The sequence below is a fragment of the Epinephelus moara genome, chromosome 3 (assembly GCF_006386435.1).
Source record: "Epinephelus moara isolate mb chromosome 3, YSFRI_EMoa_1.0, whole genome shotgun sequence".
In the NCBI taxonomy this organism is placed as follows: Eukaryota; Metazoa; Chordata; class Actinopteri; order Perciformes; family Serranidae; genus Epinephelus; species Epinephelus moara.
Window position 1 is genome coordinate 5,415,953 of NC_065508.1, and position 20,978 is coordinate 5,436,930.

The 20,978-nt window shown below is 42.0% G+C and overlaps 1 protein-coding gene across 1 annotated transcript in view; it reads left to right on the forward strand.

Moving 5' to 3' along the window:
* The window catches only part of LOC126387853 (polypeptide N-acetylgalactosaminyltransferase 10-like), a 125,268-nt gene that overhangs the window by 86,668 nt on the left and 17,622 nt on the right, over positions 1–20,978 (forward strand). The window contains exons 6-8 of the mRNA XM_050040577.1: positions 679–862; positions 12,426–12,543; positions 20,442–20,549. Coding sequence (XP_049896534.1) covers positions 679–862; positions 12,426–12,543; positions 20,442–20,549 — 410 coding nt within the window. The remainder of the gene's footprint in view (positions 1–678; positions 863–12,425; positions 12,544–20,441; positions 20,550–20,978) is intronic.

A 20,978-nucleotide genomic window follows, 5' to 3' on the forward strand; every position in this document is an offset into this window, starting at 1 on the left:
CACATTTTGGAGGGGATGGTAGGAAAATGCAGTTGGCAAGCATCACTTATGCCAGGCAGCACCCAGTTACTTACTACATGGCTATCTCCCAGATCATTCTCCATACATCACATCATTCATCAATTAATTAAAGTATCACCAGCATTACTGTCTGTTATTGAAGCCAATTAATCCCAATTTAGGTAACATGGTGCAGCCTGGGTGGAACTGAGTAGAGACGAGATATGGGCACCCGTCACAGCTGACTGAGTGTTTTATTTGCTTGGTTGATAGGTGTATCAACCAAGCAAATAAACACTCAGTGGTTTCCAACCTGGAGTTCAGGACCATTAAAGTAAATCTGAGGCTGTCTGAAGTGAGTTTATTTAAAGGATTTGTAGAGGGAAAAACATTTCTGCTTCACAAAAATACTATTTTCTAACTTTTCTCTCATCTTTGATATTCTCTGTGAAACACTGGAGACTTTTACCTCTCCAGAACTAAAAACTCTTAAAATGAAAGATTCTGAGAAGGGAACATCCTGCTTTGGTTGGACTGCTCCCGGCTCCCAGACATCTGCAACCTGTGAGGACAAGTTGCGAGTAGATGTTTTAAAGCCGAAAAGCTTTGGAAAAACCTCTCTGCACAACCTGTTGTCATTAATCCACCAACCACTCTGCCTCCCTCTGTGTCTCTCAGACCGAATCGCGCAGAACAGGAAAACCATCGTGTGTCCGATGATCGACGTGATCGACCACGATAACTTCGGCTACGAGACGCAGGCGGGGGACGCCATGCGAGGAGCGTTCGACTGGGAAATGTACTACAAACGGATACCCATCCCCTCAGAACTCCAGAAGGATGACCCCAGTGAACCCTTTGAGTGAGTGCAGTTATTTTTGACATATTTTATATTTCTTAGATGATTTTTTTTATCATAGTTATCTTACTGTGCCATGAGCACATAAATCTGTGACAAAGGGGCCCCAGTGTGAGTTGAAACTCTTCAACTCAATGTGTTAGTGCCACACTCTTCACAGAGGGGTTTTGTGAGTGTACATGCTTTGTCAGCACTGTTTCCACATCCATTCACACATCATCTATTACACCTGCGTGCTGCCAAGGGCATTTGCAAATTCAGTTTGTTTTAAATGCTTAAACAATTTGCAGATTTACAGAAAATGATAAACATGTCTAGCAAAATTCAAACTATTTGTGGGTTCCAGTCTTTCAAATGTGAGGATTTGCTGCTTTATTCTGTTTTACACAAGTGATAATTGAATATTTGGGGGGTTTTGGACTGTAAGGGGGCGATGACACAGAAATGAGACGCAGAAACGCGGACGCTTCAAAAACGCTAGAAACACTGGAAGCGCTTATTCAATGCGCGCTAGACAAAAAACACAAAAAAAACAGCAAGGAGCGCCTGTGGAGCGGGGGTGCGTGCGCAACCGGGTGACACACACACACACACACACACCTCCCCATGAATCTAGTGTTTCCCTTAAAGACAGTAGAGACAGTAGCTTACATGAAACTAGTACTGAGGTGTGCGTGTGTTGTATAATTCTTCAAAAATCAAATATTGTCAGGATAAATTTTTTCAGATTGCATTGTGTTGTCTGTCGCTCGTAAGTGCCGTAAAACTGCCGTAACTGCCACAACAAAACAGGAAGGAGGATTTGATTTGAATGGTGCTACTGGCGTCTGACGCTCAAAAAGTTGAAAATATTTTAACTTTACAGCGTCTACGCACGTCTAAAAACGCGCGTCTAAAAAGAAGTGTCTGCAAAAACGCGCGTCCAAAAAGACGCCAGAAAAACGCCCGTCTTAAAAGACGCTTGAACGCCGGTCATATCATAGGAAAACAATTGTTTTACTGGCATCGTGCTTCTAGCGTTTCATCTCGGTGTGATCGCCCCCTTAGTCAGATCAAATAAGTTGTTTGATTTTGAAACTTTGGGATTTTGGGAACTCTTGTGTGAATTTTGTAGACTCAAACATGAATCACTTAATTGAAACAGTAGTTGAGATTAAAAATAATAACTGTTTGCACCCTAGCTGCTTGCCTGTTTTAAATCCATGTGTAGTCGGTCCTTGCCCAGGTAATACTACTCCAGTGCAAACAGGACCGATTTTGACCACAGTGTCCTTCCTCAACAAGCAGCTGCCTGTGCTGCTGGCAGGTAACCTTTAAGTAATGGAAGCCAGAATAAATAAACTATACCCAGAGACACATTTTGCTATTTGTAAGGCCAAATAACTCTGCATGTGATGCCAGACACTCCATTTGTGAGCCCTGAGGGATTAGTTAGACAACATTTCTCTATTTCTGGATGCCAAAGACTATTTGGGTACCCTGGGAAATACAGTAGGTATCATCAGGCAGGGCGGCTGTGGTGCAGGAAGATAAGAGACTAAAGAAGAAGAAATGAGCTGCAGAACAATCAGAATCAATCCTCATTTCGTGAATTAGTCTGCTCTTCTTGCCCAATGAAATGACCTTCATCAGTGCAAATCCAATTTGAGTCGCAAAGATTTTCATTTTCATTCTGATTGACATTGCCGCAGCGGAGAATGAGGCACGGTGGGACGGCAAAATCCATCTTGGAGGTGTGTGTGTCTGCGTGCGTGTGTGTGTGTGTGTGTGGGAATATGATTTTATCCCCGTTCTCATGCTTCTGTCACTGTGTCTTTTGTCAATGCCATCACCTCATTCTCTCTCTCGCTTTTCTTTCCTCCTGTCTCTCTCTCATCCCTCCTTCGGGCTTCAATGTTTCATTTAGCAATAAGCTCAGGCCTTGACGCTCTCTCTGCTCAAGGTCAATAGACTGAAATGGAGAATATCAACTTGAGCATTTCTAATTAAATCTAAATTGAGAGTTAGAATATTCATGGTGCATTGGGTTCTATTTTTTTCCCTTTCATCAGTAGACTAACACTTGCCAAAGAACAGTGACTAAGGAAGACCAGCAGGGATTTTGTCCAGCTGAAGAAACTAAAACCTGTTCTTGGCAATTGTGTCAAAACACAAGCAGACCTACAACAACTTTGGCAACTGTCTAAAATAAGCAAAATTATGATTGGCATCAGGAAATGTTAATCAACTCATCAAAACTGAAGAAGAGTACAAATCTAACCAAATATTAAAGGCCAAATGGAGTTTAGTGAGTACGAAAATTATTTTTATTACTGCTTTACTTTAATCTTTACAGTGTGTCAGTGTTATATAAAGACATATGTAAATAAAATATAGCCTGAATCCAAGAAATATTATATTAAACATTAATTAAGACTAAGAATCTGACCAAGCACACACTTCAGTCTGCAATAAGAAAGCACTGAGGTTTGCTACACAGCCCAGCACTTTACTTTTATGCTATTGTATTTTTCTAGTTGTTTTAGGAACTGTTGAGGTCAGTTCAGTCAATGCTGGTCAATGTTAATTCAGTGGAGCTGCTCGCTTGCTCAGTCTGCAGTTGTACTGTGCAAATCCAATTTTACACAGTGTTTCCAAAGCGATTTCCTTCTTTGAAAAACTAAAATGTAACATGAAAACGGTGGAGAAGGTAAATTCAGACATTCAAAGCTGAACTGTTCTCTCTTTCCGTTTCTCTGAAAGAAGAAGAAGAACAAATGTTTGGAAAAACTTGGCTGCACATATTTGTTGCCACCATCATTTAGGTCGATACTGAGCTTGTACCTCACAGTTTGTGTGTGAACAGGTAATCAAAGGGAGTCTGTATGGGGTCCCGCTACTGGAAGGTCTGCCATTGCGGAATTTCTGTGTTTTTTTGTCAAATAAAACAGTAGTGGTATTGTAAAACTAAAGCCACATTAGCAGCTCCTTGGGGCTGTACAAAGGCGCAGTGGTGCTTAGATCTAAATCCAATGTCAAATTGCGAACACGCTCACAAAGACAATGGTTAACCTGCTAATGTTTAGATGTAATGACAATGTTCACATCTTAGTTTTGTATTTTATCATGCAAATATTTTCTCACTGGCACTAAACACAAAGTACAACTAAGGCGGATGAGTTGTCAGGTACTTGGTCATAAACCAAAGTATTGGGTAAATTGGAGATTTGATCTGATGTTGGCGCAAGATGAAGGGTAAGAGGATCACCAAAGTCATTCCAATTTATACTGAGGAGGACGTGAATCTCTACTTTATTACATGGCAATCTATCCAATAGTTGGTGAGACATGTCACTAAAGCAATAAATTGAAACTTAAAGTGGTGCTAGAGGAAAAACCAGTGGATCATCACAGCTATCAGGAGTCTTTGATGACCATGAATGCCCATACTAAAATTGTTTCATCATCGCCATGCATCCAATAGTTGTTGATATCCTGTACCCAAAGTGGTGACATTGCCAGTGGAGCAACGCTGCCAGAATGACTCAAATGCTTTAAAAGGCCATGGATTTAAACAAACTACTACACGTCGCCTTAATTTTCTTTAATTGTTTTATCAAAACCTTTCACAGTTTTAAGTGGCTTCTTGTTTTTATTTCAGAATATATACTACTATTTCAAATTTTTAACTAAGTACTAGTCCATACCCATTGAGTGCACAGTTGCCCACGCACAGTTTCACATGGTGTGTGTTTGGGATACAGGTCCAGGGGTCGCGTTAACTGGATATTCTTGGTCATTGACCGTTTTTTTACAACAATGACCGGAAAATCTAAAGGCCGTCGGTCATTTTGGCCGGTTGCAATTACCACCCCTGTCCACTTGGCGGCGGAGTGCACAGTCAGTGGTTTAAGTGGCTGCCGTTTTCACACTGCAGAGAAAAAGTCATTCATCTGCTTCATGTAGCGTTGTTGACATGACGCCCTGGACACACCGGACGCGGAACCGAAGCACAGCGCTCAGCAGCGGAGGCAGTTTTCAGTCAGCGCCCATGTTAACCTATCTGACGTGGGCAGGTGTTGCAAATTAGAGTTTTTGCCCCCAACACTAAACACAGCACATCTGGTTGGTGTGCATAAATATACGATTTTATTGCCACTGCGATGTTCATACAAACATAGGGTAAACTAAACTGAACTAGTGTTAAGTGTTTACATGCAGTATATATCATTTATCTAAGAATAAACTCAGTTGCATCGACAGAATGCAGATGGTAACATATTACATATAGCAAAACCTGAATAAATGAGTGAAGAAATGTAACAAATGCAGATGCTTCCACAGGTGCACTGCATGGTACAATTCAGTAATTAACATCTAATCATGCTCAGTGGCATATGAAAATGTTGAGCAGACCCCATTGATGCTGATTATGAATCAAGATGGCGAGAGGAAATGATCTAAGTGCCTTAGAAAGAGGGTTCATTGTTTGGGTAACGGAAGGCAGGAGCTTCAGTCACAAAGACTGTTTAACATGCTAGTGCTTCAGTAGGAACAGTGACTAAATTACATCTGTGTTTAGATCGTTGAAGACATCGGTAAATAGGGTTGAAAAATCTGGTCAGCAGTGCACATTACATTACATGACCATGATGCATGAGAATTTGTGCGATATATGTAAATTAAAACGAAGAAGCAACTCCTCCACAGGTGATTGAGAATGTCAGTGTAGGGTGCAATCAGACTGTCAGCAACAAGAGTCCAAAGGCAGTTACATAAGGAGGAATATTATTGTCTGAATGCAGTGCATAAACCCTTCATGCAACAATAGGGGTGTAACGGTACACAAAAATCTCGGTTCGGTACGTACCTCGGTACACAAGTCACGGTTCGTTTTTTTTCGGTACAGTAATGAAAAAAATAGACAACTATTAAATATCTTTTACTTCTTGGTAACCTTTTTAAAACATACCACCACAGCAGTTAACTCTTTTTACACAATTTTTGAATGAAACAAATATATATAAAATCCTGCTTTTTCACATTGTTTGAATGAAAATAGAAATATAAAAGTGAAAAATAAAATCCTGCTGTTTTTTTAACACATTTTTTGAATGAAAAATATAAATATACATTTCTGCTTAAACAGTTTTACTCAATTAAAATAAAAAGTATAGTGCAGCTGGTCAGCTTTAAAGCCTGCTCAGATTCAGTTTTACTGGGAACTTCTTAGCTTTCCCACTTTGTTAAAGTGCAGTAAACAAAACATGCTTATATCTAAAGTGCAGCTTAAACAGTTTTACTCAACTCCAATGGCGTTGCTTATTTCTTTAGCGCGATGGTCAGGGAAACGCTCTTTTTAAACGACGACGATATCGTAGTTTGCACCACATTGCTTTTTCTAGTCGTGCCGGTTAACGTTCAAACTCGGGTGGTGTCGCTTTAGATGCGTTAGCATGTTAGACGTGTTTCCAAGTACATACCCGACCACTGTTCTGCAGTGTCGGCACACTGCTTTTGTCTTGTCAACTTGTTTATTTCCATCGTTGTATTTTACCCTGAAACCAAAGTGTTCCCAAACGGAGGACTTAAGGTTTGCGGGTGGGTCTTCAGGTTCGTCAGGCTCACTTGCCATGTTGTCAAAATGCGAGAATGCGCTGCACAAAGTGAAAGCGGAGATTTACGGTCGGACTCAGTCCGTCACTCAATTATGTCCGTCGGGGAACTAGATATTTTAAATGGTTCGGCTCGCAAAAACGGAATTAAAATAAAACAAAATAAAATAAAATAATATCCTGCGCCCAATAATTCGGTACAGGGTCGTGCCGAACCGAAAGTCGCGTACCGAACGGTTCGACACAAATACATGTACCGTTACGGCCCTATGCAACAATATTGTGCAGAACTGAAGGCAACAGTAAAGCCCTTGTGGAATGACTTCTTTACTGCCATTAATACTGCAAATGTTTTTTTTAGATTTCAGGCTAATTTCCTGTAAATTACCACTTGTAAAATGTTCCTGTATTTACATATATATATATGTTCAAATGTAATCGCATGATACATATATAAACTTAAGGAAATAAATGAGGCCCATGCTATTGATTATTTTCATTATTTGGTATCATTTCTTTCAGTGATACATTGAGTAATAGAGGAAGAATTATTGTTGAAGAGCACAATAAACAGATTCACTAAGTGAAGTCTCTTTTGAAATACACCATCACTTTTTTCTTGTACAAAAACATCAAAATATTTGTCAATATTTACAACTGATATGGTTTTGTTGCCTTGTTAGCCATGGTAGCTAAGCTAGCAAAGCTTGCCAAAGCTAATTACAGCCCTGTAATTAGCTTTGGCAAGGCCCCCCTGCTAATTACTGCTGTGTTAAGTAAAACCAGCAGCTTTCAAATTGAAATGCTACCAACACTGTGATAAATTCTGGTGTGTTGTTTTTTTTTTTTTACAACCTGCCTCTTTATTTTTCCGCCCTCCTCTCTTCCCTTCATTTGAAAGCCAGCGTCAGCTCCTGGTGTGACAGTGATTAATGTCCATGCAGTCGTCCGCTGTGTAAAAGCTCGGCAGATTATAAAAGCCTTGGGGCAGAAAAAATTATTTGAATTTCCTCAAGTAATTGTGTTAGGCAGCAGAATATTTGATGACAAACAGGGGTTTGAGCGCTAACGCTAAAAGTAAACAGTGTTTATTGGCAAACATTTGTAGCTGAATGTGCCTCTGGCTGTTATTCTGGTAAATTAAACTGGAAGTGGTTGTGTTTAAATGATCCTCGTGTTCACTAGCTTCATCTGAGTTGTGAGATATCTGTGTTGTCTATCCTGAAGCCAGTGCACCTCATTCCACACAACTCCAAGGAGGTGAAGTGTGTTTGTGTTTTTGCCCTCCGTCAAACAAGAGCTAACAATCTCCACCCCACAAATCAGAGCCCGCACAGTGTCTATGCTCTCTTTGCTAAGCTCACACACTCCAGTGACCGCACAACAGCTTGCAATCACTACACTTGGTGCAGTCATACACACACCCATGCAACACATGCCACTCCTCTGTCCCCTTGCAGCCACCGTTGTTTATCCTTTATCTCCTTATGAAAGTCGGTCCACATTGCATTCTATTCAGCACTACTCCAGGGTGGCGAAGTGTCAGCTGTATGTTTTCTTCGTCCGGCATACAAGTAACAAGTCTTGGACAATGAATGCTCAGACCCACTGTACCCAGTCAAGCAAGTCAGCAGCGTGACAAACATATTTAAAGAGTTGGAGAAGGTAACGTCTATGCCTCCTGTGTCTCTACTAAATCCTACAAGTTTTGTCAAGCGTGGATCACAGGATTTAAAATCTAGATTTTATTAGAAACACAAGAGAAATGCATTGCAGTCCTAAAATGTTATAACAGTGGAATGTCTAGAAGAAGGTCTCAGGGCCTGTCCACCATGTTTTCCGAAGGAAGGCAGGGAAAGTAGAGTGTGATATTGCTGGTCGTGTATTTTTTAAAGTTTTACAAGGTTTAATGTGAAATTATTCGAGGGCTCACTCATGCTTACTCACTCCTTGACTGCACTTGTAACCCCATCCCTGTAATGATGAAATGTCAAGCAAATTTTTCTTTCATTTCACTTTGTGTCTGAGTTTATTTGCTCAAACTTTTTTTGAATATGAATATATATTTGTACAGGTTTGGAATGTTACATTACCGATCCTTGAATGGATGGAGGAAAGAGTCACTTGGTGGTGTACTGCTGTTAGCCGGCAGAAGAAGGCTGGGAAGGTGTGGTTTCAGCTGCAGTCTTTGTGGTGTCCTTTGTTCCAAAGGTTCTGATCCGAGGAAGCTGGTCGCTCGGGGTCCTTGTAGAGTTAGACGCTGGGTGCTAACTCACTTAGTTCCTTGTTGCTGGAAAGCTAGTTGCAGACCTTGTGTTTGCAACTCTACCTTTCTGTTTCAGGTCAGAGAGTCTGTGATCAATTGTCCTCCCTTTAGTGGTTTGGGCTATGGAGCAGGGGTTTGGGCCTCTGCTGTTCCAGGCCCAACCGGAAAGAGGTGTACAGCTGCTACAGCAGCTAGAGCAAGAAGAGAAAAAAATCTGTTGGAAGGGAGCAGATCTACAGATGCCTGTGACATCAGAGTCACATGTCCTCAAAAAGTTCTGTCCAATCAAGTTGTGAGACTTGTGTCTCACTGAGGTGTGAGGTGAGACCTCCTGTGGAGATGGGTGTCTCCTAGCTGTCTTTGTTTGGAGAACAAAGAGCATGCAGAGGAAAAAGCTTTTAAATCTCCAGTTATGATTTTACCAAATGATAAATCATCTGTGGTCCTGTGAATCCCAACAACACCATGGACGAGGAGATGTTAATCATGGAGGTACACCGAGATGTCTTCCTACTTCTCCCCTGGTTTTGTGGTTCGGTTTATAGAAACTACATCTTGTTATATCGCGCGATTATGCGTGAATTCGCGAGATCTCGTGAGTCCTCGTGACTCCCACTGTCCGGTGGAGCTACACCGCTCCGCACAGCAAACGCAGCGGGCGGACAGTGGAGCACGCAGCGGATAACCAGTGCAGCCGTTCCGCAACGGAGACACATGTAGTGGAATTCCGGCGTTAGGCTGCCCCAGTCACCAGGCATTGGAGCCCAACTGCCAGACGCTTCCGTATAAGCCTTGTCATGAGGCTCTGACAGAAGTTTTGGATCGTAGCCCTCGACATCCTAAGATTTGGAAGAACTGTTCTTCCATGAAACCCTCCACATCACAGCTCTTTCCTCATAGAGCTACCAGCAATAGCTAATAGAGCTAGTGGACTGAAAGCCTGTACTGCCTATTATCCCAAAAACAAATGTCTTTCGCTCCATGGGACCATTTTTCCGCAAATACACCACACTCTCACCCAAACAGAAGCACATGGCACACAACGTAAACTGACCTTCCTACTATAGCATTAATTCAGGAGGCGATCGCTTGCACTGATATGTCATTAATTTTTCCTCCAAATGCCAGTCTTGCAAACGTTACGTTTTTTGCTGCTGTTCCAAAGTGCATGTGTGTGACTTTACTGAGGCATTTCAGGGCGGAGATCCATTCACACTGTTGTCAGGTATGGGACACTTTAAACATGAATGTAAACAGTCTAAGCAAAACATGTGGATCTAAGGAAATGATTAGGAATTTAGCATCAAGGTCTGTAATGTCAGTGTAGCCTTTGAACCATTATTCCTGATCTAAGAACTCAGTTGACTCAGAAACTCCAGTTGAGAGTCATGAAGCTCAATTTTTTTTGCTTAAGTCAAAACATTTTAAACTTAACTCAGTTCAGATTTGCTCTTCTAGCATCTTCCTAGTTGCTTTCAGTACAGTTGAGTCACCTCAAAATTTTTGAGTGTTTTGGCAAGGTACCCCAGCACATTGGATTTGAAGTGAGACAGAATTCTACCCTGTGCCTCCTTTTGTTATATGAATGTGTCTTGAATTACCTCAGACACAGGGCAAAACTGCTTTTAGTGGAACACTGTTCTTCCATATGGCCTCCTTTTTTGATGTGGTTAAGGTCAGAGTAAGAAAAAGCACAGTGGAGAGCAACCAACGTCTATCTTGTATTATTTCGTAGTTCAATACACAAAATGCTCTCCAAATAAAAAGTTTCTTTCTCTTCCCTACTGCACCCCCTGTTTCTACCACTGGTGTCCTGGTGAGAAGCTGCTCAATACATTTCATTCAGTTCCACTCCAGGGAGGAGCTCCCTCTGCGCTCCGAGCCGAGGACCATTATGTTTGGCACCGCAGAGCTTGTCATACCAGTCAGATTTCACAATGGTTTGGATGAGTTAATTGGGTTTGCACTGTGCAGACTGTCACTGGGTTGCTAAACACAGTCACATACAGCAGGAAAATACACAGTTCTTGGGAGGAATAAACTCTCACAGCCTGTGAGCAGTAATAAAATATTAGACCTGTATTTCTCTTGATTCAGTCTTATGTGGTCAGAAGTAGGTCCTTGTTATTTACCAGTTTATAGGATCAAATTGAGCTGTACAGCATGCAGTCATATTCACAAATCTAGTTTGGATGTTCAAGGAAAACAAGTGAGATGGGAGCTGTCTACAGTAATGAAGGATACGCCTTCTTTTATGAATAATGCCAGGGCTCAGACCTGTTCAGGTTGAAAAGACGGGTTTAACCACATTCTAATATTCATAACCAGCTTGTGATTCTGTGTGTGTGCATGTCGTCATGGCAAAATGTGGTCCTGGTGGCACCTGTTATGGCAGGAACTATTACAAAAGCTGTTTTGAGTATGTTGCTAGGTGTTAATATGTCTGTGTGTCTGCCCGTAAACAGCTTTTGTGAGTGTGATTGCGTCAAAGTAATGCAAAATGCAGTCACGAAACCTTCCAGATTCATAGTTGAGATCATAATGAAGGCCGAGTTCGAAGATGGGTGTGGTTCGAGCAAGGCGCTGGAAGCATGGGGTAGGAACTTTATACCTCTGGCCCATATTCGTTTAAAATCCTGGATCGCTGTATCATGGTGAGGAATGTGCAATGTTTTGGTTTTTCTTCTTCAGTTGAATAAACGCTTTATACTTGAAACTATTTTTGAATGTAAGTATGTGTAAAAAAAGTCTGACAGGCTGTTGATATCGTTCATATCTGTGGATCGACACCCTGATCACCACGGTAGATCAGATCGGTGCACCGACAGAGGAAACCATTAGGTATGCTTACCTCCTGTAGTTTTCAAAGTTGGCCCCGATGTATTGGTAGTCTCATAATTTTCTCATTTTCATAAAATTTACCAAAAAACTCAGACATCAGAAAAACACAAACCTCATGGAAATGAAGCAATAAGTAATCTGAACAACTTTCTTCTCTGTGTGGACAGATGTTCTTTGTATTCTACAAGAATGTTGAATAAGACACAAACAAAAATAAATCTGGATTTTACTTTTTCATTATCCCTGTCATCACTGCATTTTTCACTTCTATCTGCCTCACTGTACTCTATCTGTGCTGCTGAAACAGTCAGATGTGATGTCTGTGTGGCTGTCAGGAATCCCTGTTTATACAGAGCAGTATATTTACTACCATTTTCATTTTGCTCTTTAAAATCCCCACAATGGAACAAATAAAGCAGCGTCAATGCATTTTATAGATGTGCAAATCAGTTGTGCGACACAATACCTGTCAGCTATGACGCAAAATGATGATTCATAAGTGTCAGAAATATCAGTGTGCTGCTTCCATGAGGTAAACTGTGTGTGTTGTATAGAGAGAAATGACTGAGTTACTGAGAGAGTAATTTCAGACGTAGCCTATTTGTCTGTGTGGTCTCTTAATAGCTACACTACATACCACCAGAGCTTTAAGTACTGCCTCTGTTATGACTAAACACACAGTACATCCTGGCAACCATGCAGGGCTTCCTAGCAACAGCCATGAATCACCATGACAGTTATCCTAAATAACAGATGATCATCTTGTGGAATTTTGGTTATGGTGATGAAAGATTGTACCTCAAATGTCATATTGTCCATCGCACTTTTACTGTATCACAGTAACTGTATTCTACATGTCTTCCAGGTCACCAGTGATGGCCGGTGGGCTGTTTGCTGTGGACAGGAAGTGGTTCTGGGAGCTGGGAGGATATGACACGGGTCTGGAGATCTGGGGAGGAGAACAGTACGAGATCTCCTTTAAGGTAAACACAACACCATCACACACAGAGCCAGAGTGTAGTGTGTTGTGTGTGGTCGCTGCACAGCAAGAGAGTTCCTCGTTCAAACCCTGGGGTGTGGGAGCCCTTCTGTGCGAAGTTTGCTTGTTCTTCCTGTGTCAGCGTAGGTTTCCTCCAGGTGCTCCGGCTTCCTCCCACAGTCCAAAGGCATGCAGGTTAATTGGTGACTCTAAATTGTCCGTAGGTGTGAATGTGAGTGTGAATGGTTGTCTGTCTCTATGTGTCAGCCCTGCGATAGTCTGGCAACCTGTCCAGGGTGTACCCCGCCTCTCGCCCAATGTCAGCTGTGATAGGCTCCAGCCCCCCCGCGACCCCCAACAGGATAAGTGGTTACAGAAAATTAATGAATTACAGGATGCTATTTTGTATGTAGAACACTGATTCAGAACACAATAATTTATTGTCGTATTTGTTTTGGTGAACTCAACAACAAAACATAATTACATAGTGAGCACAACAAGGAGTGTCCACAAAAACACACAATTACAATACAGTAACAACACAATAAATACAACATGCCCCATGATCTCAAAGTGACAAGTTAAAGTGCATGTGCTTGTTTATACAACCAGTGAAGCATTTAGGATGCATATTCCTGCAGGATAAGTGCTGTTGTGGCAGCGAAATGTTCTAGTCTTGAAGGTCTAGTGTGTAGGATTTAGTGGCAGCTAGTGGTGAGGTTGCAGAACTGAAACTTCTCCCACATGCCAAGAATTTAGGAGAACCACAGTGGCTGGCGTGAAAATGCAAAAACTTAAATGGCCCTATTCCCCCTAAATCCAACACAATGGATCTTTAATACCACGTAGTATTTTAGCTGAAGAGAGAAGACTGAACAGAGGGTTTGCAGGGTGTGAGGACTCCTTAAAAATGTTTAAACCTTCCCACTTGTTGCGAATGTGGTATAATTCAGAAGTGGTGGGGAGCACTATGAACCATGGTATTTTGTTAGAAACATGAGCAATAGGCAAATTGTAATTTGTTAATTGTCTTCATTGTAAGTTTCATTGATTTGATCAATTAATTGGCTTTGTATTCAGTATTTTCGACAACAGTGTTTGCATACTCACATCCTTTGCATGCTTATTTTACATACTTGCTCTACATTTACACATACTCTACATTTATATAGATTCAATTGAATTTAATGTTACAATCGTAGCATGGGTTAATGTCCGGAGCTTGAGTTATTAGCGGCTCTGTCCTAGCAATGGGTCAGGCATTACGGTTGTGTTAGGTGAGTAGCCTGGCAGCCTAGCTAACATTTGCAATTAGCATTGTAAAATGTAGCCTGGTGGGCAGCCTGGCGGGCTGTGTTTAGCTATTCCCCTGCCTACTTCAATGATGATGGTACTTGTAATAAATGTAATATATTTGCTGAGATGGAGGCGAGGCTCAGTGACTAGAAGAGCTGGTAGAAGCGCTCCATAGCTGCAAGCCACTCCAGTAGCCGTAGTAGCTCTAGTGCTAACTCCAGGAGTGAATGCTAACGTCCCTACTCTGTGTGAGCCGGAGCCATGAGCCGTGGGCTCACGGGCTCACGGAGAATAGTAGGGACGTTAGCGTGGCAGCCAACTAGTGCTAATGCTAACAGGAAATCAGGAAAATAGCTAAACACAGCAGAGACTGAGAGTGAGTGAAAGACATTGCTAACTGCTAAACTAAGCCAAACTTAGTTGGCTGTTTAGGTTTTATTTCCTCGCCCCTGTGGCGAGTGAATCTGCCTATAGTGAAACCGGGGGCTAACCGGTGCTTCCTCCTCAGGCTCCACTTCACTCAGCTGCCAGCACAGCCAGTTAGCCTCCGCTAGCTTCCCAGCAAACCCCGGCTCTCCATTTGGATCCAACCGGAGCACCGAGCCCTGGTTTGTTATTCAGGTTAATGTGGGAAGAAGCAGCGGGTATATCGGGCAGCTGAGTGAAGTGGAGCCTGCGGAAGAAACACTGGGACCGTCTGGATGTAATAGTCTGTGGAGAAGCTGCGGTGCTCACCGGCCCAGATGAGGCGAGTGGGGGCGGTGGGGGGTGGAGAGCAGAGGTAGAGGGAGGAGTGACTCATGACACACTTTGTTTTGGTCTACAGGCAGTGCACAACAGCAAACTTTTTGCCCCTTTAAATAGGAGTTTATATTGCTATTCAAATTCTGCTGATATTGTTCAGCTTGATTTACAGTAAAAGACAGATTGGGACTCTCAGGGTTTCAGTAGTTGTTGCATCTTTGTGCAAATGATGTACGCTTGAGTTTCGTCTAGAGCTCCCTCTAATTAATGAACATTTGCTCATTTTGTGTTAAGACACTGAAAGCATCTGTATTTTGACATTGAATTGCTTTCAAAGGAGAACGGATCATGTTCTTTATGTTTCTCCTCATGTTTTATTTCTTTATCCACAGCTCTTTAACTAAAAAGCTCCAGAAAAAAACAGCCTGTTGAGCCCATGAGACATCCCTCATTATGCTTTCAACTCTTGTTTCAATCATTTGAGCTAAACATACTCTGTTGCATGGAAGACTCTCCACATTAATCATACTCAGAATACCATATTAGATTACGCTTTTGTCTGGTGCTTTAGCATGAATCATTCTATAGCATAGCCATAACTGCTCGCGACTTGGCCAGCATGTTAATAAGAACTAGTCCCTCCCTCCTCTCTGCCGGCTCCGTCAGTGTGCTCTGCACAGACAGAACGGCCCGTCACAATAATTGAATTCTAGTTTGAATGAGTAAGGTCTTTTGCCGTCTCACTCAATTAAGCACAAAGGCCACTGCTGGGTAGTTTGCTTTGATTGGACATATTTGTTTCACCTTCTGTTGCTCCTTCACATCACTGTATACTTGTTTTGTTACTCTGTTTTGCTAATTGATACTGAAATGATAGTGATTCAACATACAGTATGGTATGCATGAAAGCTTTTACATTGCTGTTTTAAGCAGGACCAACAGGGGGAGTGTACAAGAGTAGCTAGTGAGCAGGGAACGAATGAGAAAGGGACTGCATATATATATAGTCTTAGCAACCACTCAAATGTCTTAACACTGCAGGTACTATTCACCCATTCATACAGTGGTGGCTGAGACTACTATACAAGGTGCCACCTGCTCATCAGTTAATCATCCACACACTCACACTCAAATTTGGGGTTCAGTATTTTGCCCAAGGACACTTTGGCTTGTAGACTGCAGGAGCCAGGGATCAAACCACCAACCTTCCTTTTCTGAATTCTGATGCCGAATCTTCTAATACAACAGAAAATTATATAAAAACTCGTTCAAGCATTCAGCAAGACATTCAACAAGTTTAGTGTGAGGGAAATTCTCCTCTCTGAAGAAGTGACGGACTCAGCGTGCAGAAGACTCAAGTGTTCTCTGTCAGCCTTCAGGATGTACAGACTTTTATACCATACTGAAGCTCTGACCCCGATTTGAACCCATCAGCTGCACTTGTAAAGGAGATTTCCCCCCAAAAAACTGGTTTATCAATACAGGAAAACTCCTCCCAAAGAAATAAAGCATCATGACAGAGTTTAGGTAGACATAGTGAGTGCAATGACAGGTGACCCAAAAAACAAAGGTAGAAAATGGTGTTTAATTTGTTATTTTGTTACTAATGCCAGTTGACAGTTGTGAGAGGATCGTACCCTGTTGTCCTGAACCTCAAATCACACTGTCAGATGTTCTAGACAACAGTTTTAAGCATCATTGGCAAAGACATGTAGAAGGTTTTATCACTGTTTTTAATAATAAAAATAGCCTTCTGTTCATCTGTGGCAACTGACTTAGTGGGTGGTGAAAGTCAAATGTTAAATACGTGAAACGTTTTTAGTTAGAGTGCAGATTCCTGCCCCAAATCTGTGTCTTTTAAATGCAAAAAACTTCGAAATTCCTCAAGGAAAATTGTTTAAAGTACCCTGTGGAGTTTTCACTAAGGCCCAGGAAGCTCATTAAAGGCATTTCCTTCCACATAAAACATTTTCAAAGCCAAATCTTGGAATAATATGAACATCCATGTTTGCTTGCTTGCAGTCTGCTCCTTCCCCACTTATGTAGGGGCATTGTCATGTTTCTAAGCACTATTAAAGCCACCAACTTTTGATCAAGCGTGAAACCATCTGCAGGAGTATGTGTTGCTTTGACTGTATTAACACGCACATGAATATGAGTCTGCATGTGCACTGGATGCAAACAAAACAGGGACCAACTCATAAAGACATTGCTCCTTGGTGATATTGGTGGTCAGAAACTTCACAGGGTACCTTGTAAGTATGCAGGTAACACCTACAGCAGCTATTTCTTTGTCTATTGGCCTCAAAAAGGAAACCGCAGTCCTTAGTTTGACAACATCTAAAGAAGTTTACCGGCAACAGTCATAAACGATCAGATATATCACATATGTATGTAAATGCAGTCGATGCTGTTGGGTCAAACATTGTTGATAGTGTCGTGTATTGTAGAGCATTGGCTGGCCCCGTTTTCGTTGCATTTTGGGACTTGTTTTTGAAAAGCACGACATTAATACAGTTGTTTTTAAAAGAGGTGGTAATGCTGCCACGTGCCTTGGCGGTATGGTTTTAGTGTTCATAGTTTGAGGTGAGCATATTGTAGAAGTTGTGTGTTTGAGGTGAGTGATAAGACTTTCAATTTAATCTGACCGGCGCTGAACTCAAGCTCTTGATCCCCCCAGCCGCGAGGCGCCCCTGTTATTAAGCTCAAGTGTTTCAGTCTGGGATGAAGAAGATGGAAGGGATTGGCACAGCAGGTCAGACCTTCCCTACAGCGAGATGTGGGGAGGGTTGGATTCAATCTGTTATTTCCCCCGATTCTGTTTGTCCAAGCTGGAGTGGTGCAACAAACTTGACAAGAAGTAATTGAATTGAAATAGCAGCCAGCTGATGTCCACTCTGGAGGAATCAGGAAGGGGAGTGATGCAGAATAACAACAAACTGACTGGAAATTATCAAGTCCAAAAGGGAAGGGAAGGGAAGTCCATCAGTCAGGGATAGAGCAGCATTTTCCTCTCATTATTGACTCACTGAGCTTCCCCCTGTGGCCGGGCTATGTCCATCATCAGACGCATCTGTGAGAAAGACACCAAAGTTATTGCAAGTCATTCTGAATAAAAGCATGGTATGAAAAAAATAGAGAAACATTGGTTACATCAAAGCAGTTTTTAGACAAGAACTAAGAGATTCTAGTCACGACAGGAGGAGTAGTAGGAGTAGATTGCAAGATTTGGGAGCTTGTGGAGGACGGTGTGCTGTGAGTTGGTATAAGAGGTCAAGGAAAGTATGAATAACCCAGCATGGTTGTGATTGCAGAGTCACAAGCTTGAATAGTTGTCTGTCTCTATCTGTCAGCCTTTTGATAGTCAGGTGAACTGTCCAGGGTGTACCCCACCTCTTGCCCAATGCCAGCTGGGATTGGATCCAGCCTCCCCGTGACCATGAATAGGATAAGCTGTTGCAGAAAATGGATGGATGGATGATTAAGTTGAATGATAAAGAAATACACTGGCATGCTCCACCATCAGTTGAAAGAAGTGAGAAACTGATGATTTTTTAGGACCATGTCAATGAGTCTGCAAGTAGCCCATTAACTACAAATCATGTACACTCCATCTTGTAACGTTGCTGTGGGATCAATACTTCATATATATACAAAACGTCGGTGGCTGCATCACCTCCAAACATTTCAGTTCTTTTGTATATTTGTGCCAAAACAGCCCTGACATTTTTAGCTAGCCTGTGTCACAACCCAGTGCACAGACACACACAGACGCACGTCTGTATGAAGCGTGAGACTCGTGAGTCATATGGCAGAAAGGAAACATAGCGTGGCGTTCTATCCATCTTAAGGTAAAAATAAAACAAGATGCACTGTTTATGGCAAGTGCCACACTGCAGCAACGTGAGTAACCTCTTCAAACATTCGTAAAAGGAGCCACAAAAATGCACCCTGAAAGTTACAAAGAGGCTAATCTCTCAAGACAGATTCTGCAATTTACATTGTAGAATCTGTCGGCAGCCCTGTGTGAAAGACAACTACTGAGGTTGAACAGTGCTGCGCTTTAGCCAGGGCAGGGCCGAGACGTGCTGGTGTCCCCAGGAAATGTGTACCTACAGAAACAGCAAGCTCCGCGTCCATGGTGACCGCTCCACCCAAAACGCCGTCTCGTCAACGTGAAAAACACGGACAACAGCACAACTTACAAGCGTTGTGCATCCACCAGGACACCTTCCACTCCTCACGACAGGAAAAAAGGGGCGTTAGCGGCAACGTTTTTACTGCCGTTTGGTTCGAGTTGCAGGTAGGAGTGTAACACTGGGGGCACCGCCGGAAGTGAAGCGGGTGAGCGATCCCCGAGGCCCCTGCACTTCCGTTAAAAGGAAGAAGTAAAGGAAGAATTTTTTTTTTTTACCGATGGATTTCCAGATTGCAAAAAGGCTGAACAAAAACAATAATGTGCCCACAATAAATCTGTAATAACAATGTTATTAATGGCCGGGATTGGTTTCTTTAAAGTTCTAACATTAAGTCATATCGAATTTAAAAAGTTTTGGGGCACCTGACGGCTTAGTGGGTAGAGTAGGCATTCCATGTGCAAAGGCAATGACCTTACCACAGTGGCTGTGGACTCTCCCACTTTCTTTTCCCACTTCACACCTAGACTGTCCCATCTAATAACGGCAAGAAAAAAGCCAAAAATAAATAAATAAAATGAAATAAAATAAAAAGTTAGGTATTGCCCTTCCCTGCTGTTTGCCTATAATTTTCAACTGCATGTTCTTCAGATTTATTTGACATATTTTTCTAACCATTTGAAGCAGCAACTGGTTTCCATTTGTCTTTGTAAGATTATCAATTAATCATCCACATCCTTTATTAAGTTAAAATGCCCAACATTCACTGGTTCCATGGTTCACTGACAGTTTTTAACCATTATTATTATTTGATTATTATTTGATTCAAAAGACAAGAGCTTTGTCACACTTTGAAGGATTTCTGCAGTATAAAGAGAAATGCATGAGCTCAGGAGTGAACTGGCAAGTGTTCCTTAAGATACTCAAAGTGGAAACTAAAGTTCACCCAAACTTTCACTGTCTGACCTTCTAACCTCAGACTGCTCTGATGAAGTTTCACGTAATACATCACCAGAAATCTATTTTTGAAATTTCAAGTACTCACACCCTGTAGACTTGAAAAGAGGCTCTGCTTTCCAAAAGTAGCATAACAAATCCAATTTCAGTCTTTGTCATTTAGCTAAGCATGATTGACTTGTCTTGTTCTCTTTGATGTCATTTATTCTCTCCGGTCTCTATGCAATCTACAAACACATGAACTTTTTCATTTTGTTGGGTTGTTTTGGTGTTCTCACTCTTGCTCTCTCCATAAAAGAGGATTATTTTCAGAAGTTTTTAAGCTGTTATCTAACCTTATAATATATTAGTGAGTCTGACTGTACATCTCTACTCTGACTTCTTTTTCTTCTTTTCTTTTTCCCAGACATACCCTCTCCCTCCCTTTTATCCCTCTCTCCACAGAGCCATGACCCCAGTCAATATACCCTGCAACTGTGTACATACAGTATATATTGCTTCACGTCTCTGTCATCCTCCCACTCCTTCCATCTCTCCCTTTCTTTACATTCTAACCTTGTTTGCTCCCCATTGCTGTCTTCATCACATCTTCCCACGCTTTGTCTTTTTCACACAGTTTTGTTTCATCTGTCTGATTTGCCGACCTTGTCAGCTCATCTGATATTCACACTGTTCAGTTGCACAAACACCAGCGCTGCAGCTTTGACCAGACCTTGACCCAATATTGTCAAACACTGCTGAATCTCTCTCTGTCTCTGTGTCTCTGTAGGTGTGGATGTGTGGTGGTCGAATGGAGGACATCCCTTGCTCCAGGGTAGGACACATCTACAGGAAGTACGTCCCCTACAAAGTTCCTGGTGGGGTCAGCCTGGCCAGGGTGAGTGTGATGTGTTATAGCATGTATGTTCTACCTTAAGAACATCTCAACTGTTAACAGCAAGGTGTGTAGATCACCCAGAGCACAACAAGCATGTTTTGAGCTTTTCAAATGTGTGTTGGCTTCTTTGAGCATCGCTGATCGCATTCTATAAGACTTCAGTTGCGAAAAAAAACAAAAACAATCTGGGGTTGTGGAGTTCAAAAGAAGTAAGCTCACAAGACCTGTAGCCGGCTCCTCATCTCTGCTGCAAGGCTACATTAGCCTCCACTAGCATAACACACCCAAATCTCCACACAAACTATCGGTGGTCTGAGTTGCATCGTGGGTCAGAATCAAACCCCTGTATCCACAATATACAGCTTAGCATTTTCCAATAATCAGCTCCACTTTCTTTATTTCATGTGAGCGTCAACATTTTGACACAGG